At 34.3% G+C, this 19,659-nt stretch overlaps 1 protein-coding gene across 1 annotated transcript in view; it reads left to right on the forward strand.

Moving 5' to 3' along the window:
* The first annotated feature begins 315 nt into the window (after positions 1–315).
* Positions 316–19,659, forward strand: part of LOC149803937 (protocadherin Fat 4-like) — a 49,375-nt gene continuing 30,031 nt past the window's right edge. Inside the window, exons 1-9 of the mRNA XM_089954021.1 lie at positions 316–370; positions 1,238–1,484; positions 4,889–5,082; positions 6,214–6,450; positions 7,199–7,503; positions 9,533–9,620; positions 12,379–12,626; positions 14,273–14,393; positions 18,157–18,186. Of these exons, the coding sequence (XP_089810147.1) occupies positions 316–370; positions 1,238–1,484; positions 4,889–5,082; positions 6,214–6,450; positions 7,199–7,503; positions 9,533–9,620; positions 12,379–12,626; positions 14,273–14,393; positions 18,157–18,186 (1,525 nt within the window). The remainder of the gene's footprint in view (positions 371–1,237; positions 1,485–4,888; positions 5,083–6,213; positions 6,451–7,198; positions 7,504–9,532; positions 9,621–12,378; positions 12,627–14,272; positions 14,394–18,156; positions 18,187–19,659) is intronic.

A 19,659-nucleotide genomic window follows, 5' to 3' on the forward strand; every position in this document is an offset into this window, starting at 1 on the left:
CAATGGTATTTACGTTGACCAAGCAGTGTCAAACCCTGGCGGGATTCCGCTAGAAGTCTAAAGTCTCCCCTAATCCAAAGACTTCTATATTAACTTATGTTGTAAATTAGAAAGCTCAGGGTGTCCATTCTATAAATATTTTTACTCTAATCAATACAAAACCACAGTCCTCACCACTTTACAATTGTATATCAACCGCATATCTGCATGGTTTCTCTTCATCAACATTCCGTACCGTCATCAGTTCGCGCCGTAAAAATCTATACAACTATCCCCTAACAAGGAATTACTACGCCACCTTAGGCCAGTCGAATCATGGTTTTCGCCTGTAAAATTACATCACTTTTGCCACCATACGGGGACATAAACGGTATCTGCCGAGTCCCTTTTTGTTTATTCCATCGTCTAATTTACCAGTCTCCAACCATAAATACTGCACCTGCAGTCACACAACCAATGTGACGCTCTAATCACTTAGGCCACCGGAGTGGTTCAGTTATCTCTGTTGGTTAGTAAGTATAGGTCAGACAATGTAGTTTTAAAATTACTATTACACTGTGCCCATACTGTATTTTTTGCGTCATGTTTGTACCTATATCAACGATATAATAGGGAAAAGGGGCAGTGTAATTTTAATTTTAGATTTATATCGGTGGTAAATTTCCTTGTCGCCATATGGACAGTTTGTCGCCATAAGATTGTATTCCAAGATGGAATACTAAATTGCTATTGATACCGTAGTCTTTTTTAACGCTATATCGTCACACAATATTGCTTTTACCAAGAAAAGTTTTCTTCTTCAATAGTGTAAATAATACATAAATCAACAATAAAAGTATAGTTTTAAAAAATATAGAACATGATTTTACCCCCCTCCCATTCTGTCAGTGGTTTATTAGGGATTATTTTATGCTGCAGTGTATGAGTTTGTGCGGACAATTATTTTGATTTTATTTTTTTTTTAATATTCGTTGATTAGCACATATAAAATTTACTATAACAAGCCATACAGCATTATAAAAGATATCGATTACAGCAATTATTATTTTACCCCATATTGCCCCTCTATACTACTGTAATCTTAAGGGCAAACACCGGTCTTCGGATAAGAATAACATTGATATACGGCTGCAATTTTCCGGATGATTTTGTTATTTGTTTCATAAATTAATATACACTTCCACGTGAACGAGCGGAATAAATAAGTTTATCTTTTCTTATACTTGTTTTTATATAGGAGAAGGTCCCGTTCTTGAGGCTCTCAATATCAGCGACGTTAATGACATCTACATAGGGGAAACAACTCTTTCTGGAACACCGATATATAATATCACTGCAACAGATGCTGATGGGGACAATTTGACCTTTTCACTCGTTGATCAGATTCCTCTGGCCAAGTTCGCACTGACAGATCGGACATTTGTCACAGCTGGAACTTTTGACTTTGAAAACATTTCGGAGAGGATTTTTACTTTAGTCATCAGGTTCTTGTGCTTTCCTTGCTCTATTACAATGTATAAAATTGACTGTAACCAGACAAATATCATCATCATCATCATCCGGTAATCACCTGCTTGGTATGATAGAAAAATCGATTCAATAATCAATCAAATTATAATTTTGAAAAAGATGATGAGATTTAAAGAACAAATACTTATGTTTATGCTTTTTTTATTATACTCCGGCTCAAGATCCTTTTCTTTTCTCTAAGCGGATTATAATGTACACGGGTCAGAGTTTACGGCTACTTTATTAGAAACCACGGCAAAAGTTATGTAACTAATTATTGGCTAATACTTGTCTAATCGTGTATAATCTAACAAAAGTATTTGGTACAACCGGCAAAATGGCGGCAGATTTAATTTTTCTTTTCGGACGATTAAAAGCACAAGATTCAGCCTTATGCACATTTCTGTATATAGTACGACGATATGTCATTCCATATAGTAGGAATAATTCTGAAGTACTGTAGTTGAAAGAGTTCGTGCGTGTCCACTTCGCACGCGAATTTTCGCTTGAACGTGAACGTCTGCTACGACGAAGAGACTGAGTAGCTGCACTTATAACCACAAGAATATGACTTTTATAAATAAAGTACGACGAAATCTCTGACAATATGAAATCACCTTATCGGTACTATAAACGTACATAAAAATTTCGTCAAAATTTATTAATAAAACGTCGGACTTTTGTGTTATAACTAAAGTGTTTGCAGCTATTGCAAATATATTAAGTCACCCAGACTAACTTTAAACTATTAAAGTCACGCCTTGGGGGCCAAACCCACCTGAGAAAAGTTGCGTGTTTGTGTGTGAACAACCTTATTTGATAACGGATATGTTAGGACTCTATGTAGTCCGAGTTTCCTCTGACCCCTTGCCACCCCATTTTTGATATTTATGTTGGGGTGTACGGTCAGAGTCCATTCTCTATCGAAATGTTGCTTACTAGCTGGCCCAGCAAACTTGAACGACCTTTCATCGAGATATACCTGTATGAAATCGATAGGAATATGATTTATTTTCTTAGAAATTGCAATCATATCATTCTTTGTGTCTGCTGACAGACGAGATGAACATATATCTTTGCTGAAATTTGACCTGGATATGGCCATTTGCATTCCTAGTCACATGACTACACATGTTCTCTTGCTGCCAACAATGACATCAGAGGTGATACAGTCACATGGTATTAACAATAAACCATTTCCAGTGTTGCTGTAGGAAAACAAATCAAACATATAAATGAAAGTCACATAATTTTTATAGAAAAATGAAAAACATAAACTTCTCAAATTATTTATTGTGAAGACAATGACCGAAAATCTGTAAATGTTGCAGCAGTTTGAAGAAAACCAGATTAACTATGCAGAGAGCACATGTCAATGTGGTAGTCATGTGACACCAACAAAAACATTGCTGACATGTGCTCAGTACTTCTTGAAAATGGTTTTCTCCACCCTGCTGTGATAACGACAGGTTTTCTGGTCATTATTCTCAGAATAAATATGTTGAGAATTAAGAGTGCATTATATTTATTTACAAACATTAAGTAACTTCTATATGATAGGTCCAAATTCTGTGTATAACAACTTTGTAAATTTGTTTTATTGTCGATATCATGTGACTACATTACCTCTGATGTCATTGACATGTATGTTGTGAGAATTGTATAGTTATGTGACGCAGAATGCAAATGGCCTTATCCAGTCAAATTTCAGCAATGATGTACTTCTGTCTCGTCTGTCAATCAAATAAAGGACATGATAAATGCTATGCTCACAACGTTTGAGAAAATAAATCAATTTGGCGAATTCCAACTTTTCAATAAGGAATGGACTCTGAATGTTCCACTATGTAGAATCCATTGGACTGCAATTTTAGGATGTAGTGACCTATCTCATGCACCGGAATAGGGAGAAGTGAGTATAAAGAGGTCACATTTTAGGATATCCATAAATTGATTGAAAATACCATTTGACTCAACCTTTGAACCAGATAACATTAAAGCAGCAAATGTTTTGAATAACTTAGTTTCTACAAAGGACAATGTGTGTGATTTGGATTTTTAATGTAGCTTTATAAAAATATTTAGTTATATTGCTATGATGTCTGCAGTGTGGCAGTTATAGTGATGCCTTGCACTTGGGCATCATGTCGCAGACATGTAGCATGATGTTCCACCCAGTCACATTATTCTGACACTAGGCCGACCAGTCCTAACACTAACCTCTTAATGTTGAGCGTCAAGCGAGGCAGCTGTTAGTACCATTTTTGTACATCATTAGTATGAATCGGCTGGGGATTGAACCCACCATCTCCTGCATCCAAGACGGACACTCTAACCACTAGGCCACCGGAACAGTCCACAAAGGACAATAACCTCAGAAATGTGTTACTTTTGAAAACCATGAAAGTACATTAAATTGTCACAATGGCTTTGTACAGAAAACAAGGACACAAGACACGGTCCTCTACTCTGAATACAAAATCTTTTACAGACTCGAAATAGTGGGATGAATACCTTGCCTTGAGAAAAGGTGAAGTCAGCTTCTCTTTCTTGGCATTTTTAGTTGAAATGACATGTAGTGGGGTGGCTATTTCACTAGAAAAATATATCACCCTGCTGTGACTAAGATCAAAACTGTGTTTGTTCATGACTGAAAATCATTTTCAGACATGTGCTACAGACATGCAGTGTTGAATATAGATACCTTAACATTTACAGGTGGTGAACATTTTTTTTAAGCCAAAAACTTAAGAAAATGTAAACTAAAATTGATAGGTTACCATAGTGGTGTATGTTGCACCCCTCATCCCCCACCCACCATCCCCAACCACCTTTACAAAGAAAAGGTTAAAATGTGACCTCTTTATACTCACTTCTCCCTCTTTTAAAACAAACTAGAAGTATTCAGGTAACCTTCTATGAAATAATAATCCAAAGGATATTGAATTGCATCAAAGAAATGCTCAATTCTTGTATCAAAGATTGCTTGAGTGGCCGAGTGGTTTAAAGTGCTCATCGTTACGGATCACTGCCATCTCACCTCTGTTTGCGTGGGTTCGAGTCTCGGGTTTGGCCTATATGGGTATGTGAGAAAGCTTGCCAGTAGCTTCTCGTGGGTCAGTGGTTCTTTCCGTGGGTTTCCTGGGTTCTTCCTCCACCATTAATACTGGCCACCATGTATGGCCTATCTTGTGCTGAAAAATGGTGTTAAACCCCACAACAAACAAAGATTGCTTGGTTGAAATGTAACAGTTAAATATTTAATGATCACCTTTTCCTCTAGATATTTCCATATGTGGTAGGATTTTGGATAACCTTAGTTAAACTAATGGTTGTATTTTACTTTTTTTATTGTGATATGTATTTTCTTTTTTGACAGTGTCTCAGATGGGACCACCAGTGTGAATGCCAGTCTAACAGTCAGCATTGAAGATGAAAATGATGAGGTCCCCATTATTACAGGAGATTTCTCTGCCACTATTCCTGAGAATTTCTCCATTGGGTCAAAATTACCAGAGATGTTTATTGTTACAGATGCTGATGCAGGGGATTACGTAACTTATAATCTCTCAGGTGTTTATCACATCTGTTAACGCTGAACCACTACTAAATACTGATGGTAAAAAAGTGCCATAGACATTGAGTGTAATGGTACTTCTCAGGAAATGTTACCTAAATAGCATAGGTCATGATTGTCAGTTATGCATGTAAAAGGCGAAAGTATAAATATTGTTTTAAAAAAAACATTATAAATAAAATATTTTCAGTCGAGACAACATTAGTGTTACTAAGAAAAAATCTAGCCAAGAGGTTTCAGATTTGTGAGTAATTTTATAGGGAAAATTTCCACAAATATTCCAGTGATACCATGTTAAATGAGAAAAGTAAACTACATTCATAGCTTATGTTTGTTGATACATGTAGTAGATATGTGAAACTCTTTTCATTATAGAACCCAGGATGACATTAGATTTCTAATGTCAGATATACAGAAGAAAAATAATTGGTAGGAGTCTTTATAGGCCTGAAACTAGAAAGCCAGTGAAAAGAGTTGTCATCTTGCATCAAGTCTACAGTCTTGATTCTGTTCCTATGTACAACTTACTTGGAACATTTTGAGACTAAATCTTATTAAAATTTATCATGATATAAGTCTCACAATATTTTCATACAAATTTCATAAATTTGTACATAACAGATAATGATTAGTTTTAGGCCAGCCCCTATTAAGGAAGAAAGACGTATATGTCAGTTGTCAGCCACATGTGGCAGTGGCTGCATGAAAGTTTGTTAAGGTTTGGTGTAATATTTTTCATTGCATTGATTTCCTAAACTGGTTAATTCAAAATGAAGTTAAGCCCATTGTATGGCATGCTTGCATGCACCTTTGACCTTGGACCAAAGTCACATTCAATGAAAAGTTTCTCTTTCAATTCGCTTACGGTTCATTCATTTGCTCATATTTCCTAAACCTGTAATTGGATTTTCTTTATATCATGGGCAGATCATTACAGGACAGTTCATCCTGTGATCATCCCGTTGATCTTGGGGCTAGTGTAATATTTTATTGCCTGGCCTTTTAGTTTTCTTAAGGTACTTAAATTCAAAATGAGTGTTTTACATATAAAAAAAAATTGCACTGTGTCATTTTTCTGCTTGGTAAAGATCTGTTTGAGTTGCAGTGCATATTTATTTTCTATGCAGGTGTATACACAAGCTTCTTCCAGGTGAATTCCATAACAGGGGAGATAACTACTCTTCAGCACTTGGATTATGAAGGGGGAGTAACCCTGTTTGACCAACTTCTGCTGACTGTCACTGACACTTTGGGAAATTCTGCAAATGCTTCCTTGTTTATTTACCTGACTGATGTGAATGACAATGTACCAGCATTTAACCAGTCTGCATACTCAGTATCTATTTATGAAGAATCTTATATGGGTAATTAATATATAATTTCCTTGCTTATTATCAACAAAATTTATTGCCAATTCATTGAATTAATGACAAAAAAATGCATAATTCCTACTGAGATGTTGAATATTCTACATTAATCTGGAAATGTGTTCATTTATAATGAAACAGACATGTTCCAGTATTGAATTCATTTATAATGAAACGGACGTGTTCCAGTATTGAATTCATTTATAATGAAACAGACGTGTTCAGTATGAAATTCATTTATAATGAAAAAGACGGGTGATTCAGTATAATCTGTTCAGAAATCTTTGTTATTAGATTTGACTGACTGAAGCTATATATTTTATGCAATCCAAAATGTAGGACGTACACGAGACATTTAAGTATGCACCATTATCAAAATGCTTCTTTCTAGCTATTGAAGGAATGACTCCAAAGGTATCCAAAATTTGAACAATGTTTTTGTTTCCATGATTAAAATGTTTCCATATGTATTTGTTTCATTTTGGAAACTGCAGTAAATTATATTAACTTCATGAATCCTTTGAAACTTTAATAAATGTGATGGATTTGTGAGATACAATTATTATCAGAGTGGGACTGATCTATAAGTATCAGTCTTTATAATGTAAAATACACAGATTTTGTATACAACAGTTTTGAAAATTTCATTGATCTGAATTTTTTTTATGTTACAATATATTTGTTGAAAGATTAGAATCAAAGGTGCTATCATGATGATTTCTGAATGTATTGCTTCATTGAACAGGAATGGATATCATCCAGTTGACAGCAGTAGACAAAGATTCCATATTCAATTTGTCCTATGTCATAGCCAGTAAAGATCCTTTTGGTTTCTTTGGCCTTGACAATACAACCAACATGCTGAAAATCAGTAAGATCATAAATCTAGATGTTCCTGACAACCATCCTGCATCGTATGACCTGGTTGTCATAGCAATGGATGGAGGGAATCCCGAGCTTACAGGGACAGCATATGTGACTGTTCTTGTCAGTCAAGTCAATGAATATGCACCAGTTTTTGGAGTAACTCTACCCAACAACACTGTAGAGGTAAGGTTATACAAATGTGTGTAATGCATGTAGTTCATCTCTCTTGTCTTTCAAAAAAGTTTGCTGTTTCTTCTTTAAATAGACTGCTCCTGTGGCCTAAGGGTTAGAGCATCTGCCTCGGATGCAGCAGGTCATGGGTTCAAAGTGTAGACAAATCAAACCAAAGACTTATAAAAATGGTACAAGCAGCTACCTTTCTAAGTTGCTAGGCACTCAGCAGTAAGAGGTTAGTGGTAGGACTGGCTGGCCTGGTGTCAGGATAATGTGACTGGGTGGGACATCATGCTACATGTCTGTGGCATGATGCCCCAGTGCTAGACATCACTATAAACTGCCAAACTGTAGACATCATAGCAATGTGACTGAAAAATTGTTAAAGCAATGTTAAAAATCCAAATCTCACACACACACACTGATGAATTAAAGTCAGTATATGAGTGAAGTAATCCCTTTCTTCAGCCAAATGGACACAACCAACATGCAAGTGCATATATTTTTAGATAGAGAGGTTTTCTTAATGTAACCACTCACTTTATAGCTTTGTTACAACAGTCCATTGATAGACTTGCAAATATAAAGTTTTGTTATTTATCTACATTCTTGGTGTAATGTTAGGCATTAGTTAAATAGCTTTGCAGGTTGATTTTTTGGGGGGGGGATCTTCATATAGTGACAAAAATTACTGAACTCAGAATACAACCTTGACCTTACAGCATCTATCAAATTCCACAGCATAACATTGTCCTGTATGTTTATAATAATATTTAGATTTTGCTTTCTATGAAACATATTTCCTGAATATATTTGTCCAAAGGCTTATGAAAAGAGACAATCTAATCAAGCTGTACTTCCCAGACTTGGTGATGTCTGCCATTAGTCTTATTTTCCCATGACCAGATCAGTCGATGGATCACTTACGGTTTCCAACTGAATTTTTTAGGAAGAAAATAATGTACATGTGACAATCAAAATATTCATGTTACTGATTCTATTCTTTAAACACAAATTGATTATTAAATATGTTTAGGTTTTGAAACACAAGTTTGTATGTTTTTATCATCAAAGGATAACTTGCTAACTTACTCAGGAATGGGTCATTGGTCAGTCAACTATCAAACCACATGCCTGAGAATGTGCAGGAGTTTGTTGGTTGGTGTTATTGATATCAACACCAATTATTTGCAGCCTACACTTCTCCTTGAGCAAAAACATAACACTGGAACTAACTGGGACAAGGCGAGGGAGCATCTCATTCAGTCTTTCTCTAAAAGTCACAGGGCAAAGTCATTTTCTCTTTTCTAACAGAAGAAGACAAAATTTACATTTTTTAGGTGACTTAGTCACCCACTTTGCCTGTTAGCTTGACACCAACAGTCTTGATATGGCTTGATTAAAATGCAATATTATAGTACCAGTCTTTAAACTTGCTTGATTAAAATTTAATATTTAATTGGTGCCAGTCTTGGTATGGTTGATTCAAATGTAATATTTAATTGGTACCAGTCTTGGTATGGCTTAATTTAATTGTGATTTTTAATTAGTACTAGTCTTGGTATAGTTTGATTAAAGTGTGATATTTAATTAGTACCAGTCATGGTATGGCTTGATTCAAATTTAATATTTAATTGGTACCAGCCTTGGTATGGCTTGATTCAAATGGAATATTTAATTGGTACCAGTCTTGGTATGGGTTGATTCAAATGTAATATTTAATTGGTATCAGTCTTCGTATGACTTAAATTTATTGTGAATTTTAATTAGTACTAGTCTTGGTATAGTTTGATTAAAATATAATATTGAATTAGTACCAGTCTTAGTATGGTTTGATTAAAGCGTGATATTTAATTAGTACCAGTCATGGTATGGCTTGATTCAAATGTAATATTTTTTATTAATACCTGAGTCATGGAATGGCTTGATTCAAATGTGATATTACAGCACCAGTCAGGGACCTTCTTGTTTCAAATGTAATATGTAAGGTAAGAGAAAATCCTTTCAGTTATTTTCTTTGAGCCATTTTTTTGTCAAGGTGATGTCAAATGCCACAGTGTGGACTAATATTGCCATGGTAACAGCAACTGATGCAGACCATGATCCAATCATTTATGACATAGCAGGTAATAGGATTGTCATTGTTTTCTGAAATTTTTCAAATGTTTTTGCTTCTTATATGAGCTGTTAGATTTCCCATTCTTTTTTCAACTGTATGTATGCATGTATTTTTGTGACTCTAGCCTTGAACTAAGTAACAGAAAAGGTTTGTAAAATTTAACAAATAATTTATTTCCTAGGAATACAAAGTGAAAATTTAAAAAGAACTTATAATATATTCCAGTGGTGTTCTGAATGAATTTCAATTTTGAATGTGCTGATGTGCCAGTAGCCTGGAATTTGGTGATATGTTAACAGTCTAGATGTATTACAATGATATAATTCTAAATGCCCTCAAGTGAATTCACAATGATCCCAAAATAGTGATTAAGTATTGAGCACTTTGTAATTCCAGTGAATAACTTGAATAAAGTCCTCTCAGATATTAACCAGCTTAAACTGATTTCCCTAAGACTGATGTTTAGATATGGAAAGGGTAATCCTGAAGTAAACAACTTTATATACCCCTCCACTTGACCTAGGTCATCTTATTGGAAAATTCGTTTCGGGAACCTTCTAAGGTCATAATCAAACCTATGTCCATAACTTAAACTGAAACAAACATGTTTACAATTAATAATTGTCTTAATATATAACTTACAATGATAGACAAATATTAGCTATATATTTTTTTTTATAAAATAAATGTTGCTAATCAGATAAGCCCTTACAACCTGTAACAAGTCAAATACACAATGCAAATTAAATATATATAACAGTAAATATGTATGCATGTATGTATGTATGTGTGTGTGCATGCATGCTGTATGTATGCATGCATGTATGTATGTATGTATATATGTATGTATGTATGTATGTATGTATGCATGCATGCATGTATGTATGTATGGAATTTAATGCCACATCAGCACAGCCCTGGCTATTCAGTGTCATGTATGTTTAAGTATTCAGAAAGGTATACAAAACAAAGATAAAGGCAAAATGGGTCAAATCTTTCAAATACAAATTCAAATCCTTGTAAAATGTTTGAGACTTTAAAAGTTAGAATAATCATGGGACAGCACCAAGATGTCTGAGACTTTAAAAGTTAGAATAATCATGGGACAGTACCAAGATGTCTGAGACTTTAAAAGTTAGAATAATCATGGGACAGTACCAAGATGTCTGAGACTTTAAAAGTTAGAATAATCATGGGACAGTACCAAGATGTCTGAGATTTTAAAAGTTAGAATAATCATGGGACAGTACCAAGATGTCTGAGACTTTAAAAGTTAGAACATAATCATGGGACAGTACCAAGGTGAAAATCTGAGCTCCATTCATCACCTCTTTCAACATGCAGGATGGTACATCAAGCCATTTCCACATTTCCAAGCCCATGGGTTTCAGATGTCAAAGAATACACTATCAGACCAATTCTACATTCCCTGGTCTATGGGGTTTCAGATGTCAGATAATGCACTATTGAGTCAATTCTACATTCCCTGGTCATGTGGTTTCAAATGTGAAAGAATGCACTATCGGGTCAATTCTACATTCCCAAGCCTACAGAGGGTTTAAGATGTCAAGAAATGCACTGTCAGGTCAATTCCACATTCCATGGCCAACGGGGTTTCAAATTTCAAAGAATGCCCTATCAGGCTGATTCTACATTCCCCCACAGGGGGTTTCAAATACTAACGAATGCACTACCTAACAGCAGTACTTTCTTCTGTCATCTGCTTATTTAACACTTACATTTTAATAATGTTTTTGAAATTGCAGTATCTTGTAATCTTATCTCTTTTTGAAATCACAGTATCTCATAATCTCATCTTTGAATTGCTGTCCAAGTTGATTTAGCATGGGTAATTAAAGAACTAAATTAACTGTTGGGTTGAGAGCAAAAGGTGAAAGCTTATTCAGGGATAACAATAAAGACCATAGTCAAGAGGGGTATGGGTAACAGTAAAGACCATAGTCAAGAGGGGTGTGGGTAACAGTAAAGACCATGGTCAAGAGGGGTATGGGTAACAGTAAAGACCATGGTCAAGAGGGGTATGGGTAACAGTAAAGACCATAGTCAAGAGGGGTATGGGTAACAGTAAAGACCATAGTCAAGAGGGGTATGGGTAACAGTAAAGACCATGGTCAAGAGGGGTATGGGTAACAGTAAAGACCATAGTCAAGAGGGGTATGGGTAACAGTAAAGACCATGGTCAAGAGGGGTATGGGTAACAGTAAAGACCATGGTCAAGAGGGGTATGGGTAACAGTAAAGACCATGGTCAAGAGGGGTATGGGTAACAGTAAAGACCATGGTCAAGAGGGGTATGGGTAACAGTAAAGACCATGGTCAAGAGGGGTATGGGTAACAGTAAAGACCATGGTCAAGAGGGGTATGGGTAACAGTAAAGACCATGGTCAAGAGGATCACTAATGTCCTAAATGTTTTGGTCTTTTATTTATTGAGACTTGTGGTACTCTTTCAGTGGATCTAATACAGTAAAACTTGTTGTTGCAGACACTGCCATCTAAAGGACACATATTCATAAAGGACAATATTTATGAACCCTAAATTTTAATGAGATAATTCAACTTATTATAAAGGAGACCAGTCCATTCAAGGCAAAATTGAGAGGTCTGTGGAAGGTTTCTGTAGACCAGTTTCTGGTAATTCATGCATATGATTTGAAAACTTGACTTTTAAAAGACATTATCTAAACATCACTTTTTTAATTTCCTCTCAAGTAATAGAAGATATTAATTTTCTTGTTTTTATTAGAAGGAAATGAGGACAGGATGTTTCTCCTCAATCCTGTATCGGGTGAGATATACTTGATGAAGAATCTGGACTATGAGAGGAGATCTTCATATATGCTCTTGATAACTGCCATAGATGGAGGTTCACCATCTCTGACGGGCAACACCACAGTCACCATAACAGTTCTTCATGTTGGCAACACCCCTCCAGTGTGTAGTTCCAGTCTGTTCTCAGCTCCTGTCAGTGAGGTTGCTAGAATTGGAGATGTGGTATGAGTTTCTTACCATTATCGACATTTACCTTTATAGGGCTGACTAAATTATCGAGCCAGGTGATCTGGGACAAAAAATTTCCTGTTACTTGCTTCAAGAAAACTCAGTTCCAGTTGGGAAGCACATTTTCAGATATTTTCCAGCACTGTGTGTCTAGCAGTTTAAGACGTTTAATTATTTTATCGGGTGTGCCAGAAAATGGCTGATTTTTGGAATTTTCTGTTTCAGATCTTGCTTCAGTTAAAACATTAATAGTTGATGGGTGGTCACTGTTTTATTTAATAATAATTTTTCCTCCTTGGAAATTTTTTATTTTCAAATTAATTAATATTTGACTTAATGTTAAATTAAGTATTTATGCAAGTTATTCAGTGAAGAAATAGAATCCCAGGTATCGTTTATACAGCATTGGAAATACATTACACTAATGTTATTGTTACACTGCCTTGAACATATATTACACTAATGTTATCCTTTATACAGCCTTGAAAATACATTACATTAATTGTATCCTTTATACAGCCTTGAAAATACATTATACTAATTGTATCCTTTATACAGCTTTGAAAATACATTATTCTAATTATATCCTTTATACAGCCTTGAAAATACATGAAATTAGTGATCAGCAAATTAATATTGTGTTCACAATTGATTTTCTCAATTATTATGAAGGAAAGAATGAAATGAAGGGATCAACAGAAAGATGCTCATAAAAACTACATAAGTAGATATAAAGTATATTGTTGTTTCAATCACATTCACGTTTGGTGAGTTTAAATTATCTAGTCAGTCACATTTCATTTAAAAAAGTGCATTTATTACAATAATATGTCAAGTTTATGCATCACATTGACATTACACATAAATGTTACCTGTGTCACATTGACATTACACATAACTGAAACCTGTGTCACAATAACATGACACATAACTGTTACATGTGTTCAGTTGACATTACACATAGCTGTTACACATGTAACATTTACATTACACATAACTGTTACTTGTGCCACATTGACATTACATTTCTGTTATTTGCGTCACACAAACGTTACACATAGCTGTTATTTATGGCACACTGACATTACACAGCTGTTTCTTGTGTCCTGTTGACATTGCACATTGCTGTTACTTGTGTCAGACTGAAATTACACATCTGTTACCTGTCATATTGACATTACACATAGCTCATACACATGTCACATTGACATTACACATCTGTTACATATGTCACATTGACATTACACATAGCTAATAGTTGTATTACATAATTTTCACATACAACTATCACTTACTGAACAGAATCTTAAACTTGTATTCAGACAAGAAATTTATAAAGTCTATTAAACAATAATATAAAAAGGTTTATAGCTTTTACTGTGTTACACTTTTTAATAAATTTTAAATTATTAACGCATATAATATTCTCTATTACTGACATTTTACTTGATTAAATATTGTAGCTTAAGAATTCCTCAAGGTACCAAAAGACTTGGAGTCAAAATGTAATTTTCCTGTAACAAGATACTGACTGTAACAAGGTGTACTAAATTTATTTGCTTTAGTGACAAGTCCCCATTGTATATCTATTACATGCAGAAATTTGTAATAGGGAGTTTGTCTGTTCATTCCTGTTTCAGGTGGCAGAGTTGAACTGTAATGACACAGATTTAGCAGATGTTCTCACCTACAGTATAGTGTGGGGAAATACCAACATGGCTTTTAGTGTAAATAGTACTGGTGCTGTCTTAGTCAATGAAGGTAAATGATACTAGTACAGACCTGGCTTTCAGTGTAAATAGTAGTAATATAGACATGGCTTTCGGTTCAAATAGTACTAGTACAGACATGGCTTTCAGAGCAAATAGTACTGGTTCAGACATGGTTTTCAGTGTAAATAGTACTAATAATGTAAACACTACTGATGCTGTCTTAGTCAATGAATGTGTTCATATTTTCCCATACAAATGTAGTAACATTGTTATTATATAATTCATTTTCTCCTACCTAAGACTTAATAATAAAGCGTCCTTCCAAAAAAAGAAACGGAACATTTTACAGACATAATCATTTTTCAACACAGAATGTACAGTGTGTGTGAAGTCGCATTGTTTGATCCATACAGTTGATGATACATGTTTACGTAACCTAAAAGTGTCACTTTCACAGCTAAACATTCTGTTGATGTTATGATATTCTTGTGAAAAAAAGTTTACTGGATGGAGAAATTCCCATAATTTATGTATTTGTGACCGGATATTTGCAGTGTTTGATTTGGAAGAATAGACTATAGAATATGCAAATGAATTTCATTTTTACTCGGAATTGTATCACATATTTACTGCGTAAATATGCAGTGGTTGGATAAACTTCTGTCAGTTTGAAGACTGATTTATGTCCACATTCTTCTGTGAAAAGAGGTGAGTTTATTTACTTCTGTAAGTTAACATTTAAACCAATCTAGTATATAGGATGGATTCCATGTTACAGATGTACAGCCTCCCTCAACCCCCACCCCACACAAACAATAACCATAGTTTTACTTGTTATTGTTTTTATTTTGTGGTTTTGGCCTTATGTCTGTTGGGGTAAATAAGCATATTGAAACAGACGAAGCCATTTTTTCCAAGTTCCCTTTTCCGGAGTCGATTAAAACAATGGCAGCCAAAAATGTTCATTGAAAACAAAAATTCCAGAACGGGGGTTAAAAATGTTTTCCCACAATCACGGCCAATCAGTAAATAGAATACTGCACAATAATTTCATGGGCTTTTTTGGACCAATCAGAATTACATAAAGTGATATTTTAACTTGTGGTAATATCCAATAAATGAAACTGCACATACTATAGGAAAACTATACCTACTATATGATAATATGATGTATTGTATCATCTCATCTCATTACTAAAATGCATTACTGAGATCTCACCTCATTACTACAATGCATTGCATCAGCTCATTACTGTGATCTCATCTTATTAATATAATGCGTTGCATCATCTCATCTCATTACTATAATGCATTGCATCAGCTTATTACTGTGATCTCATCTCATTACTACAGTGCATTTCATCATCCCATCTCATTACTACAAAGCATTGCATCAGCTCATCACTGTGATCTTATCTCATTACTACAATGCATTGCATCAGCTCATCACTGTGATTTCATCTCATTACTACAATGCATTGCATCAGCTCATTACTGTGATCTCATCTCATTACTACAATGCATTGCATTAGCTCATTACTGAGATCTCACCTCATTACTACAATGCATTGCATCAGCTCATTACTGAGATCTCATCTCATTACTTTAATGCATTGCATCAGCTCATCTCATCAGCCAGTCAAATCACTTGTCTAAATTTTGGGAAAGTCTCAACCTTCCTTTACTTGGCAAATTCTGTTTTGTTGCAGATCTTTGTTTGGTGGAGGTTTTAGGAAGACATGTGAAAGGGCTTTTTAAATGAGACTAACAAGACATAGGTATCACATCTCAGGTGATGATGATGTAATTGCTAGAGACTAACAAGACATAGTTATCACTTCTCAGGTGATGATGACATAATTACTAGAGACTAACAAGACACAGTTATCACTTCTCAGGTGATGATGACGTAATTGCTAGAGACTAACAAGACAGGTGTCACTTCTCAGGTGATGATGATGTAATTGCTAGAGACTAACAAGACACAGGTATCACTTCTCAGGTGATGATGATGTAATTGCTAGAGACTAACAAGACATAGGTGTCACTTATCAGGTGATGGTGATGTAATTGCTAGAGACTAACGACATAGGTATCACTTCTCAGGCGATGATGACGTAATTGCTAGAGACTAACAAAACATCAGTATCACTTCTCAGGTGATGATAACGTAATTGCTAGAGACTAACAAAACATAGGTATCACTTCTCAGGTGATGATGACGTAATTGCTATTAGCACTATTATAATTTTTTATCATATTTTTGTGCTTAATATTTTGAAATTATAAATATATTTTGTGGCATGGTCTGAAGTAATAATTTGTCAAGATCAGTTTGTGCCATGTAACTCATTTTGTATTTGTTCTCAGGATTTTTCACACAAGCTGCAACTGAGAGAATTCTTGATTGTAATCAGCAACATGCAAACACATATGCAACACACATATATAGAGAGGCCCACGGATATCATAATAGGTAATCAATGGCAGATCAGTGGAAATCCAATAATTAACCTTCAATTTCGATAGGTTACCCGTGAACCAGAATTATACAAATTACACCACAATCTTGCTTTAATTCCATTCTTTATGTCTTGAAAATTTTATCATTTTCCCTTTACAAATAAAGTAATTAGGATGAGTTTTAAATAGGTACTCAGCTGTTTTGTTTTCAGTAACTACAGCTGTCCACTGCGGCCGGGTCAGTGACCCGCTAATGCACGGTATTGATGTTTCGCATTTCGTAAACAACGGACAATTTGATTTGCTCTGTGCTTGGAAGTGTGTTTGTTTTATCGAATAAAATTTGGTTTAACGTATAGCTGACGTCATGACCTTTCTCACAGTATTCGCACTACGAAGTACAAGCAAGAACAAAGAAATGGGTAAGTTTTTTTCTTTCTACTCCAGTATTTCTGGATATTTTAAGGAGTGCACTGTCAGATAGATAAAATTATTCTTTCTGCATTAAATGAGCCCCAAATCAAGTTTCTTGCAAGGATTAATATGCTGCAATTCGAATTAAAGATTCCAAGATAATCGGGTGCCCAGAGTAAAATGGCTGCTATGACACATTCACATGTGTATGGTAGATCAGTGATAATAGTTTATGTTACACATTTTCACTTAGTATGTAATTCAGCATTCATTCAATGGAAACAATTCGCACAACTCTTAAAAAAGTATGTTAATAATAACGTTGTTGTTTCTAAACTTTAATTGGGGATGCGACTTTACCGAGAAAATGCAATACACGTTTCACAATAAATTGACATAACCATGAATAATCAATCTGAACGAAGGTTCTTCTATTTTGTCCTCTTTTGTAATGATATTTACTGTCAATTTAATTAATATAATCAATTATTCATTAGTTTATAGTTTTAAAACCCGGCATATATACCAATTTAAGTATTTGAAGGTTTGATGCCATTTTGCAGACCCCCACCCCTCTGCTTTTATCTAAATTCATGGCAATAGTACGTGTTAATAAGTATTACTGGTTTATTAATGAATTTTTAGTGAGTATAATATAAAGAAAATTGAAGATGTCCTTGTATTTAGAGCATTTGCTATTAAAATAATTATAAGGACTTGGCATTTGTCCCCAACCTAGTCCCTATTTTTTTCTTAAATGGCTAAAATAATGTTAAAGCCCTTTAGAAATTGAAGAAACATATGAATATCAACATCAATTTCAGACATTCATAAATTCAATTATCGACAAAACTCAAATGTTTAATGTTTGATACAAATTTATATTTACTAATTCCATACAGCTGATTTAATTTTTGAGCTTAATTGTCTTTCAGATGAGTATGCACATCTATTGCTTCTAGAAGGTGATATTCGGTTTGAAGATACGAGTCATCCGATTCCAAACTGGCCATTTTAGTCTCTGAAAAGTCTGCTCACGCTTGATCCACCTGTGTCATCTGGAACTTTGGATTATTTTAAGAATATATATGCATATGTTTAAGATTGTAACTGACATCATCAGATTTTATGATCTTTTAAAAAATACAAGATTGTAAATTATTTCACAAAATGCTGCATTGTACATTATTTAATATACATTTTCTAAATTGAATGAACTAGCACATGCATCTTTTTATGCTGGTGTTAAGAAATATAAGTATAATGGCTTGTATTATTCAAAGAAAGAATATTAAATTACAAGAAAAGTTACGTCCATATTTTTGGATTATCTCCCCATAAAATTCTGAGAAAACTGAAATCATTTTTCAGTTAATTATTTAGGAAATGTAGATATTTTTTAAACATTTTTTTGGTGTTTTATTATTTAAGTAAGCTGTAGATCGCTTTGAAACAGTGTTTACTCTGATTAACAGTGTCTTTCTATTTTTTGGTGATGGACACTTGGACATTGAATTTTTGATAGAATGAAAATACTTAATGTAGCCTTTTTAAGACCATCTTTTGTACTTGTTTGCTGTACATCATGAAAGTAGTATTATCTTTAGCAATGAGTGCATAGATGAAAATATGTAAAGATAACCTACAAAGGTGAGACAATTAGTGAAATATTTTGGTTGATGGACATGAGAAAATGCTATCTGTTTTGAAAGATTTCATCATTTTTCAGATTTTAACACGGTTTGTAAATAGAAGTAAAGTTACCAGAGCTGTACCTTTTGCACAGATATATAGTACTGCATATCAAGATTAAACTAAGAAAAATGTATAGACTTTGGATAAAGTGCAGATCTCTAATAAAGCAACAAATATATCAAAAAAGCTAAATTTTACATATTCCTGATTCGTTTTTTAATGAAATATGTCATTTTTAGGAAGCATTATCTAAAAATGTACAACAGATAATGCTGTGATATTTTCACATGAGTTTTAGAATGTTGCATAGTTTGTAGTACTTCATCTATTTGATCCCGGGTTCTTCCTCCACCATTAATACTGGCCGCCATGTATAGCCTATCTTGTGCTGAAAAATGGCGTTAAACCCTACAACAACAACAAAAATCATCTATTTGAAAGAACTTCATCAAATAAAAGAAATTTTTAAATCTGAAATGGGCTTTGTATGCTGTTTTTACTCATGGCAAATTGGCCTCCCTAACATATACATGACACACACACATATATATACAACACACACACATACATACATATATATACAACACACACACAACATGCAAACACACATACAACACATATACATCACACACATATATACAGCACACATACAACACATGCAACACACACACAACACATATACAGTACACTCACACATATCACACACATACATAAGTTATTTCTTCTTTGCAAAGTAGAGATTA

The sequence above is a fragment of the Sinohyriopsis cumingii genome, chromosome 3, assembly GCF_028554795.1.
Source record: "Sinohyriopsis cumingii isolate HCF-2022 chromosome 3, ASM2855479v2, whole genome shotgun sequence".
Taxonomy (NCBI): domain Eukaryota; kingdom Metazoa; phylum Mollusca; class Bivalvia; order Unionida; family Unionidae; genus Sinohyriopsis; species Sinohyriopsis cumingii.